Raw genomic sequence first — 12,377 nt, 5'->3', positions numbered from 1 at the left:
AGCAGCCCTTGAGGCTAGAGACACACCACCACCATCATTATAATGTGGAGCCGGACGCGAGCTGCTGCTGATTGGCTGCCACTCTGCAAGCTCCGAATGGCTCATGACCGGCGCCATATTAGAATCATGGCATCGCTGTGTCTCTACTGTCAAGGGCTGCTAAAGGGCGGCTGTCTGCCAGTGCAGCTCCGTCTTCTCGGCGCCTTCCTCAAGTCCCCCCATTTGCGGCCCTGTCATCATAATCGCTGCAAACTGGCATCTGTTCTATACTTGGTGCTCACTGCAAACGATATGTCTGAAAACAGGTGTATGCATACTTCTGCACAACTTCCAGTCACTAAACTTTGCCTATGTGAGAACATCCTGTCACAGAGGTACCAGTCACTGTGCCTACCCATTCTCAATTCTAATCCAACCAGGTATTATAGAGATACAACAGCTGGCATTGACTTTATAAATCAGTGCACTATGCAGTTATAGTTTTTACCTGGATCAGGATGCCAAATTCAAACTACAGTAGATGTGTCTAATTAAACAACAGGTTATCCCTTACTCAAGAATTCTGATACTGTGTTGCCTTCCTGTACTGTATACCCCATTGTTTCTGACCATGGCTTTGTTAGGTATTCTTCTTATTGTTGACTAAGTCCAACAGCGGTCCCTGTTCACCATCACCAGCTTGTCACAGCAAGGGGCTGATCTGGGAGCTGCTCCCTGCAGCGAAGTCTACATTTTCTTTCAGGGGGTCCCCTGAATCGAACATACTCTGCGCCTCTATTTGGAAAGTACAAATCTTGGTTGGTAACAAGGAATCCACTATTTTCAGACTCCTTTCTGAGCCAACATATTTGTAAATTATATTGTACACAAGAGTAATAAATCCAAATTTAATATACAGCACCCTCAGGTGGCTATCACTACATCTAAGGAAATTCCTGAGGGATATGGAAGATTATCAACCCCATCACATTTACAAGTGGAAGGATATAAAAAAATACTTATAGTATAGAGTATTTCCAAGGTCAGTGATATTAGTCAGTGAATTGCCCAAACAATAACTTTACCTTTAGAATAACTGCATAATACTTAATTTGATGCTAAATGCCTGTATATAGGTCAATGCCGAAGAAACATGTCATATATGACTTATCACAATTAAGTACATTTATGACATAATTTGAACTGAAATACTTATACTTTTACTTACACATAAGCCACTAACCAAAACACATCAACATATATCTCTTCACTCATCTCAAAATATCTCCCAACCTGACCTCTCCGCTCTGCACAAGATCTGCGTTTCTCATCCCCACGCATTACTTTATCCCATTCATAGTTACAGAACTTTCTTCGGGCGGCACCCACTCTATGGAATGCCTTACCACGCACAATAAGACAATAAGACTTAGGACCTCATTCACAGTCGGTCGTAGCGGCCGCACGGTCGTACATGAAAAGGGGCCGGATATGCAAATGATGCACTCGCATGTTGCATCCCCAAGTTCGGACCGTTAGCTGCCCGACTAAGGGGAGGAAGCGGCCGGAAGATAAAAAATACGCCCCCTTCTCGTATGCATTACACGTCATCTCCGGCCATATAAGGATTAATCGAGACCATCGGAACTGGTCGTAGAGCTTAAGGTTGACCATACCCTCTCTTAAGCTCTACGATCATGTCAGTGTAAAAACCACCCATGTCACGTGTGCCATGACACTACTTTGTTAATTATGCACTCCCATAAAACGCTGTTCGCATAATTTGGCACGCCTGCGTTCGGATCTCCACTCCCCCGTTTTCAAGCACTTTCCCCTGTTACCACCCACAAACGCCTCAATCTGTCACTCAAACTACCGACCTGGCTGTGTTCAAGGAGAGAGAAAATTCTGATCGTAGCGGCTAGTTTGCGCACGCGCATTGCGAACTTTACGCATGCGCAGTTTAGCGAACATCGGTGGCGTACGACCGTGCGGCCGCAACGACCAACTCTGAATGAGGTCCTTAGTCTCCAATCCTTCAAGCGTTCCCTGAAAACTCACCTCTTCAGGCAAGCTTATCAGATTTCAGAACCGCACACATAACATTGATAGCTTCCATGTCTAATTACATCCCCTTTCACAGTCCATACATAACCTCATTGTTTTTCTTTCACATCATCCTGACAATTGGCTTACATTCCTGTGAAACTGGATCATACAGCCCACCAAGAAACTCTGAAAGTCTGGCTGGACCAAATTGCAATATATAGCACCTATCCTTGTGTATCAATGCCTATTTCGCTATAGATTGTAAGCTTGCGAGCAGGGCCTTCCTACCTATATATCTGTCTGAAAAGCGCAACGGTAAGAAACTGTTGATAAATAAATAAAATACATCTATCCTTGCTAATGTTTTTTGGAAAACATTATGATATGGTAAAATTGTATTGCCGATATACACATACATACATACATATACATATATATATATATATATATATATATATATATATATATTTATTTTTATTTTTTTGTGGGGGGGGGTTGGTTGGGAGAGACTGAAAGACACAAAATGCTTCCCCCACCTATATCAATTTCACTCATTTGTTCACTGTAACAAAAGTTATATTAATTTCTGGGACACAAATATCATCTTATATGGTGATGGAGTGATGTGACAGATTTATCTGTGAAATGTACAGATGCATCCGCTTACATCGCTGCATATGCTATGGTACGCTATAGCACACACTGAGATCGCACCATATCCTATGGGGTCGCAGGTGCGTGTAACCATTCGAGGGCGCGATTTGCCGCTCAAGCAGCAAGGATGTAACTAGACATATCTGTACAGACAATAAATGATGTTACATTTCAGTAGTAATCCAGTGTAAATCAAAGAACTGCCACTGAAATAATTATTTATGAATCCAATACATTTCTACAATGATTTGATAAAAGCAGGTTTCACAGAAGTTTGGCTGTAAGGGAAAATGACAAAATACTACAGGAAGAACACAAAAGATGGTACTTGTGTACTTTACGGACTCATTGCAGAGAGAACCCAATGAATGTTTTAAATGGTACTTGTGTACTTTACGTACACATGTACCGAAAGTTGTCCCCACCTAAAGAAGGAAGTTGTCCCCACCTAAAGAAGGAAGTTGTCCCCACCTAAAGAAGGAAGTTGTCCCCACCTAAAGAAGAAAGTTGTCCCCACATAAAGAAGAAAGTTGTCCCCTCTCGGGCTCGCTGCGCTCGCCACAAGGTTATATTCCCCCTCCATGCCCACTTGGATGGTAGCGAATGACGTTGGACACTGGAAATGATGCTGGACACTGGCTGATGACGTCAGGGTCCTCTCCGTGAAGGGGATTTACCATAATTACCATAACTGATAATAATAATGAGTGTAGGACACTTGGGTTCTCTCTGCAATGAGTCCGTAAAGTACACAAGTACCCAAAAGATTATAATGGATTCCTGTAATAAGCCAATCATAAAATCATGCTTTATTTGCCTGAATGCAAGATTTCTTATTAGACATTGGGATATTCTAACAAAAACCTACTCCAATATTACAGGATTTCAGCTACCAATTGTGATATGTTATAGACATCAGACAAATTTACTTGACTTCTTAGTGAGGGCTGAGTTGTGTCTTGTGACACAATTAGTGGAAATGCACATTTACTTTGTTAGCTCAACATAAAATGGGACGCTGTCTTGTTAGGTTGTGAACAAAGCAATTTTCACCCACACATACGCAAAGGGCAAAGCAAATTTCATAAATGGTGGGTTTTGTCCATCAAGTGGCCATTTGCCGTACCATATATCATGTAGACGATATGGGGTATACTTACTAAACTTACACAAAAAATACGAAACACTCCTCTGCGCAATAAACTAGCTGCCGTCTTTGTTAACTTCCTGAGGTATCACCCTACCCCCCAAAACAACATAGAAATACAAAAATACAAATGGAATTTAGAGTGAGCGCTTGTCTTACATATGAGTCTCCGATGATGGAAATAAATACTGGAATGTCCAGAAGATCTCTATAGATGTATATACTTGTCCACAATGAATGTTCCCCAGAAATTAAAGGTGCTTCTCCTATTCTTCTCCCACTCGGTGTGGTACATAAAAAAGATAAAACATACCAATGTGTAGAGCCTTCCTTCTAGAGACAGGTTAACAGGGGAGGGAGATCTTCTTATATCCCACGACAACCACTCACTAGTGGAGTGTGACTTTAATCAAACTCTACCATCCCATTAGGACCACTCTATTTATTAATTTAAACTTTTCAGTTTTTCTCCTAAAATACCACTCACTTTGGCCCCATATATGTCGCATATGAATCATAACAGTTATTGGATAAATGGGGCTTTATCACCTGTGTCATTTTTGTGTATTTGAATGATCCTATTACACTGGTCAAAGTACACATACTATATAAATGTGATTTCATATGTAAACTGTGGCTTTCCCAAGTATAGCTTGAGGTTTGGTTTCCACAGCCTCCAGGGATTGTTCAACTTAAGTATTTATCCAGGGAGAAACATTCTGTATATTGTTATGTTATGCAGTATCTAAAGCAGCAATTCCACATACTGTAGGTACATATATATACATATTACTGGTAGAATGAAGATTGGCAGCACTGGTGAGTCACTGAATCTGTGCTGTGATGGTGAGATCCACCCACCCACACAAGTTTACAAAGGGACGTGAGCATCCACTCTGCTGCCCAGAGGATACAGCCCAGGTGTGGCTATGGCAGCCAAGCCAGGCCAGTGGACCATACCAATAAGAAGCAGGCAGGACTCTGACTTTGCATAAGGTTGTCCCAGACTAGCTGCCCTTGATAATTAGGGCTGAAGAAATTAGGTAGTGCCCTGAATGGGGGCAATTTTGTTTCTTATGTTCTGTTGCTGTATGCTTCCAATACTAAAGTATAATTTTGTTTGTTTTAACCTGGACAAGCTGTGTGGTGACTTTTACTTGTACACCCAAATATTGCACCACTGACCACTCTACTGACAAGGCCGAACACTGAGGCGGCCACTTGCAGCGTCTTGCGATGGTGCATTTCCGTCTTGGTGCATCTTAGACATACCATAGCAAGCAGGTGCAGTTTCTATGTTCGAGTATGGCCTCCTGTGTGAGCGGATGTGCTTCTTTGGATGCAGCCACTTACAGCAACACGCCCGCAATACGGCCGTGTCTGCTTAGCCAACCCGTTACCTCCCAGGAACACCCACTTAAATCCACAGATCCTGCATCCAAATCTGTTCTGCGTGTCTCCATGCGGTAACAATCGGGACGGCCATTTGCGTGAATATCGGCATAGCGTGCGACTCTGAATCAGTCCATGTGTATTTCTGTCATATTCAAAAAAGGATTAAAATATGGTTTATTCTTTACACTTCATCTTTGCACTTGTCCTTGTGGAGATGGTCAGGACTAGCCCAATTTATTCAGGTTATTCCTGATACGCAGATCTCAAAGTGGAGGCTTTTCTGGATGGCATGTTGTGGTGCAGAGTTTGGGCAGATGGAAGGTCTGCATAGAGCACTTGGCTAGGGAAGTGTGTAAGATCACCAGGGATCACAATGCCAACAATAAGTTTGTCAGCAGCCTGGTGTCCATCAGAGAATGCTGAAGCATTGTAAAACATCATGTTTAAACTTATACTGATGACACAGGTACAATGCTTTAATTAACATTACTACTGCGTCGGCATACTCCACTTGACATTAGGCTGCCGACATTGTGGCTGTCGGAAAATTAACTAAATCTCCTTTGGAGGCTGCTTTCCCTGTTCTCATTAACACTGGTGTTTTAATTTTACTAATGTTTTTAAAAAATCTAGTAAAAGAAAGGTAGAATCAATAATATTATGCACACAATGGGGGCATTATGACAACTGGTAGGTAGGAAAAGAGACTATTAATTGCAAATAATTACATGGTTGCTACATCAATCTTTCTAAACACTGCAACAAAAATGGCAGCACATGTTGTTATAGGCACAACAGTTCCATGACATATTCCAGGGCCTTACACTCTCTTCTGGCACTTATAGCACAGCTCAATGAGATTCTTGCTGTGGCACTGTGTCTGAGTGTTGAAGTATAGGGGACGGAGAGGGAGAATAGCTCTTCCTACTGCTCTTTCACTTTCAGTCACCATGCAACAATAACTGCAGGAAACGGATGTCAGTCCTTCTGCAATAATTACTGCAAGGCAGCCAGTGACCAGAGTGCTGGATGAGGCAGGTTAGCAGCCAGAAGATTTAGTGAGAACCTTGTCTTTGCCGTCTCTATGTATAGCCTGAGACAAGGTTCTTACCTTGCTTCACTGGAGTAACAGCCCTGCATGAATGCCTCCCTAAAGTATATAGTCCAAAATTCTTTAGGCTCAAATACTGGCTGACAGTTAATGGAAGATACAAAGTGCAGGAATTTTAGTAAAAGCAGCTTTTATTAATTCATGTTAAATTATCGACTATCTTCATTCCTCTCATTGACTGGTGGTCCTGTTTTGCTCCATAAAACTTGAAGGTTACGATCACTGGCTTACAGTTACAGAACACATCTCTCCTACTACTCACCATGTTGAATGTATTTTGGCAATACAGACTCATTAAGTGCAGTCAACAAAATATACAGTTAAATTAATAACATCCAGAAAAGATGCTTCATGAAAAAATGATGTTTTTGTCACACAAGGTAATATAATGTGCTTCTGTTTGCTTTCCTATTGGTGTATAATGACCACTTATTTAGGGGCATGTTTGGCTAATGAAAAATGATCCTAAAAGAATAAAAGAACCTTATTTCTTATGCGTTCCTTTTTGGATGCCATGTCATCACACTTGTCCTCTTTACCCAGTTTCTCTACAGCATCCCCTGCAAAGCTGTTGCTGTGGCTGCCTTTCTTGACCCGGTCTTGGTTGTATGCTTTTCCCCATTTCTGGTCATCTTCGTTCCGCCTTAAAAACTTCTCAAACTCATAGTGGGTTCTCGATTTTCTGACATCCTCCACGCGCTGATACTTTTGCCGTTCTTGTTCTTTATCTCGAAATCTCCTGTCATTATCTCTTTGTTCCTTGTCACTTTCATTATGAGTCCTGACAAAAGGTGAAAATATAGAAAACAATAGGGGTATGAATAATACCCCAAATCCCGGTACTATTCAATTTATAAATTGGAATTGTTAATCCTCACTTGCAGCAAATCTAAAAGACCAATTGCCAATAGGTCTAAGGAAGAAAACTACACAGTTGTCAGTAAGATAGATTGCGCCAGTGGGGAATTAATTTTGGACTGGTACACATGCCTGTACACATGCACAAATACAAAAAGGATATATAAAAAAAATAAGAGATATGGTAAAACCTTACCTTTGTTATCTCAATTTCTACGAAGTACATAGGGATCCACAGGAGACCTTGGGGTATAGGTTGATGACGTCAGTCGTCAAGCACCTCAATAGTTAAAATTTGTGCTCACAGGATGCACCGGGCTCCTCTCCTATACCCCGCCCCCAGGCCAAGGCACCTCAGTTTCATAACAAGCCAGTGGCCGGAGGAGGAGAAGAGAGAGGGAAGAAATTCTGGAACACTCAAGTATCACATTCTCACATACAGAAGGAGACAGAAAACCGGTGACCAGAACACAGTCCATCTGTAGCACAGGTGCGACAGGGCGGGAGTCCTGCGGATCCCTATGGACTTCGTAGAAATAGAGATAACAAAGGTAAGGTCTTACCATATCTCTTATTTTCTACTGCAGGGTCCATAGGGCTCCACAGGAGACCTTGGGGATGTCCCAAAGCAGTCTCCTTAACGGTGGGGACGCTCCTGTGCAGAAATGAGAATCCGTCGCCCGAAGGAAGCATCCTGAGAGGCAAAGGTATCAAAGGTATCAAATGCATAATACCTTAAGAATGCATGGACAGTAGACCATGTGGCCGCCTTGCACAGCAGAGGTGCCACGACGAGCTGCCCACGAAGGACCCACAGACCGAGTAGAATGAGACTTAACAGAGGATGGTACAGGAAGGCCCTCATGAAGGTAAGCCTCTGAAATTGCCAGGCGAATCCAGCCTGCCAAAGTCTGCTTAGTGGCAGGCCATCCTTTCTTTCGGAAACTAAAAAGGACAAACAACGAGTCTGACTTCCGAAATGAGTTGGTACGGTCCACATAAGTTTGTAGAGCACGTACCACATCCAAAGAGGCCTCACCACCTGAAAGGTCTGGGGAGTTTAAAACTGGTACTACAATTTCCTCATTAATGTGGAAGCTGGATACCACCTTAGGTAGTAAACCAGGGCGAGTACGAAGAACCGCCCTGTCCCTATGAAAAATCAGAAAGGGAGGGCGACATGAAAGAGCCCCCAAATCTGACACCCTGGCTAGAAGAAACACAGTTTTAATTGTGAGCCATTTTAAATCCACTGAGCCCAGTGGTTCAAATGGCGGTCCTTGTAGAGCCCTAAGGACCACAGTCAAATTCCAAGGAGCCACCGATGGGATAAAGGGAGGTTGGATGCGAAGCACACCTTGCATACAGGTGTGTACATCCGGAAGAGTAACAATCCTACAGTGAAACAGTACTGACAGGGCAGAAACCTTCAGAGAAGCAAGGCGAAGACTGTGATCTAAGCCCGCAGGTAGGAATGCCAAAATCTTGGATAATCCAAATGTTTGAGGATTATAACCTCTGGGGAGACACCATTCAAAGAAGGTATGCCACATTCTGTGATAAATTCTCGCAGAAGCAGGCTTGAGAGCTCTGAGCATGGTGTTCACCACTGAGCTGGAAAAACCCCTGGAACTCAAGAGGGCAGTTTTAAGAGCCACGCCGTCAAAGACAGACGACTCAGGCCCGGGTAGAGACAAGGACCTTGGGACAACAGGTCCGGACGTTGAGGCAACAGCATCAGAGTGTCTATGGCTAGACTCCGAAGATCTGCGTACCAGTGATGTCTGGGCCACGCTGGAGCTACCAGCAGTAGCATACCTCCTTCTTCCTTGAATTTCGGAATCACCCGAGGCAGAAGGGAGAATGGAGGAAACAGGTACGCGAACTGGAAGGTCCATTTGACCGACAGAGCGTCTACCAGCAGAGCCCCCAAGTCTCTTGTTCTTGAGCCGTACCTTGGCAACTTGTGGTTGTGCCCAGATGCCATTAGATCTACTTTGGGAAGTCCTCACTTGTTCACCAGAAGCTGAAATACTTCCTGGTGAAGTGACCATTCCCCTGGGTGTAAATCGTGAAAGCTTAGGAAGTCTGCTTCCCAATTCAGGATAAACACCGCCGATATGGCTGGGACATATTCCTCCGCCCAAGTCAGGATGCGGGACACTTCCATTAGTGCCACCTGACTTCGAGTGCCTCCTTGGCGGTTTAAGTAGGCCACTGTGGTGGCGTTGTCTGACTGGACTTGCACAGGTTGTCCGTGAAGTATGAGCCTTGTTTGCTGAAGAGCCCTTAGAATCTCCCTGAGTTCCAATATGTTTATTGGAAGCACGGACTCCTCTATTGTCCAGCTTCCCTGGAAGAGGTGTGAACCCGTCACTGCACCCCAACCCCGTGGACAGGCGTCCATTGTCAGAAGGACCCACTCCTGGATCCAAAAGGGGCGGCCCTTGGTAAGGTGACTTGTGTGGAGCCATCGAGACAGAGACAGATGTACCTCCGGAGACAGTACCAATGTCTGGATTCGTACGCGGCGTGGAGATCCGTCCCATCTGGAAAGGATCAATGTCTGTAGAGGCCAGGAATGGAACTGGCCATACTCCATCATGTCGAAGGTCGACACCATGGAGCCCAGTAACTGCATTGCCGAGTGAATCGACACCCGGCGACTGTGCAGGCAGCTGCAAACCCGCTGCTGCAGCGTGGTTATCTTGTCCCTGGTCAAGAAAATCCTCTGTTGTTGAGAATCCAACAATGCCCCAAGATGTAGCATCCTCTGTGAGGGTGTCAGCGAGGACTTCTTCCAGTTGATCAACCAACCGTGGCTTTGTAGCACTGTTATTGTCAGCTGTAGATGCTGAAGAAGGAATTCCGGAGACCTGGCTAGCAATAGTAGGTCGTCCAGGTAGGGCAACAAACAGACCCCCTGCAGCCGCAGTTGGGCCGTCATCACTGCCGCAAGTTTGGTGAACACCCTGAGTGCCGTGGACAGTCCAAACTTCCAGGGCAGGGCCTGAAACTGGAAGTGTTGTTGCAACAATGCGAACCTGAAGCTATCGGGACATGCAGGTAGGCATCCTTATGTCCAGAGACACCATAAATCCCCAGGTTCCATAGCCAGTATAATTGACCGCAGGGTTTCCATTTTGAACCAAGGCACAGAGAAACTTGTTTAGGGACTTGAGGTTTAGGATAGGCCTGTATGCACCATTCGTTTTTGGAAGGAAAAAGAGAGTGGAATAATAGCCCGTTCCCCTCTGGGGAGTAAGTACCGGAACTATAATTCCCTGTAGGAGCATAGATCGTATAACTTTCTGCAGTTCCAATGCCTTTACCTGATCCATCTGAAGTCCCGTAGGGAAGAATTGATGAGGAGGTCTGTATTGGAAGGAAAGGGTGTACCCTTGAGAGACCACTTCCCTTACCCAAGTGTTTGTTGTCGTATGCCACCAACACTGGGAGAACTGAAGAAGTCGGCATCCCACCTTGGGGTCCCCCAAGGAGAGGCCTGCCCCGTCAGGCTGAGGGTTTAGCTTCGGGCTTGGCAGCTAGACGCCTGGTACTCCAAGCCTGCTTCTTGGGCTTTGTGACCTTCTTAGATCCTGATGGTCTGGGAAAGGACTGAACCTTGGCCTTACTCTGAGGACGGAAAGTCCGAAAGGACTGAGTTCCAGATCCTGATGGCATTGGGGCCGAAGGTAAACAGGCAGACTGGCAGCAGCCAAAGTGTCCACGAATTTGTCCAAATCTGGCCCAAATAAGACCTGGCCATTAAAGGGTAAACCTTCTAATCCTTTCTCTCCAAGATTGCAACCAAAGAGAGAGTCCAGCTGACACTGCAGCCGATGAAATGCGAGATGTTAGGAGACTAACATCCAAAGCAGACCCCCCTCCCCCCCCCCGAGAGGGAATGGACTTTAGGCACACCTCCACTTTTCTGTCCGTAACATCCTTTAATGATGACATGGACGGCATAGGAAGTGTCGCACTTTTGATAAGACGTGTAATATGAGAATCCACCTAAGGAGGAGTTTCCCATTTAGAGAAATACTTCTCCTCGAATGGATAATGGCTTCCAACCATTTCTGTGGTTGAAACCTTCTGCCTGGAGTTTTCCAGGCTTCTTCCAGATGTTCAACTAGCTGATCCGACAGGGGAAAAGCCGTTGCTGAACTTTTCACTTCCTTAAAGAAAGCATGTTGGATTTGGCTGCTGGGGTATCCTCATCCCCAATATCCATAGCCACACGGACTGCACGAATGAGGCCGAGTACATAAATTTTGGACTTAGGCTCCGCCTCCTTTTGAGGGAGCTCTGTATCAGATAACTCCTGAATTTCCCCATCATCAATCGATATATCATCTTGACTGGGACTGGGAAGACAGTACCTTCTTCCTAGCAGAGCGCTGGAAAGACTCCCCCTGTAAAACTTACATCAGGTTTTGCACTGTATTGGAGAGAGTATTAACCCAAACAGGTTCAGTCTGGTACGGAGTAGGTTGTAACCAACTGTCGCGGAATCCCCTGTGACGTAGATGGCATAGCAACCTGCGGAGCGTACCCCGAATGTGGGGCCACTATAGGTGCAGCAAGCCGACCCATCAGGGTAGTTAGTGCTTGTGCAAAACAAGCCCAGGGCGGCTCTTGAGAAGAGCTGGGCCCAGCAGGTAATTCTGCATTTCTGGTACACAGGGTACACAATCCTCCCACTAGGGATGGGCAGGACGATTCACTGCACTGAGTTGAGCCACATGGCTCAACTCAGTGAAGTGTCTTGAGACAGTGTCTTTAGATAGTGCAGCGCTGTAGCCAGCAGGGGAGCCAGCGACTCAGAGTGAGTCACTGACAGCTCCGCCCCCCGCAGCCCAGCACTACAGCTCAGGGTTCTCACTGACTCTCCTGTCAGTGCACTCCCCGAGCCCTGGCTGTAGCTGCGCGACTCAGAGTGAGTCACTGACAGCTCCGCCCCCTACACTGCTGATCTGACACAGTGGAGAAGTATGATCAGGTCGGATCAGCAGTGTAGGGGGCAGAGCTTCCATTCACTAGCTACCACTGACAGAGAGGCTCGAGAGCTGGGTGTCTCGACACACCAAACAGTGAGTGACTCGAATAATTCGCTCATCTGAATGATTCGAGCCAGTGTGTTGAGACACTTACTCACTAGCCATCTCTACCTCTCATAAT

At 45.2% G+C, this 12,377-nt stretch overlaps 1 protein-coding gene across 6 annotated transcripts in view; it reads right to left on the bottom strand.

Annotated features, from left to right (window-relative positions):
- UPF3A (UPF3A regulator of nonsense mediated mRNA decay) overlaps positions 1–12,377 on the bottom strand; it is a 59,271-nt gene that overhangs the window by 11,575 nt on the left and 35,319 nt on the right. For 4 of the 6 annotated variants that reach the window (XM_088454147.1, XM_088454150.1, XM_088454149.1 and 1 more), the window contains exon 9: positions 6,875–7,116. In XM_088454147.1, coding sequence (XP_088310273.1) covers positions 6,875–7,116 — 242 coding nt within the window. Of the gene's footprint in view, positions 1–3,988; positions 5,367–5,390; positions 7,117–12,377 lie in introns of those variants that run through there. The other 2 variants (XM_088454151.1, XM_088454145.1) reach the window with 2 other exon arrangements.

This window comes from Taudactylus pleione, unplaced genomic scaffold (assembly GCF_031769625.1).
Source record: "Taudactylus pleione unplaced genomic scaffold, aTauple2 ptg000609l, whole genome shotgun sequence".
NCBI lineage: Eukaryota > Metazoa > Chordata > Amphibia > Anura > Myobatrachidae > Taudactylus > Taudactylus pleione.
This window is presented reverse-complemented; position numbering and strand designations above follow the sequence as displayed.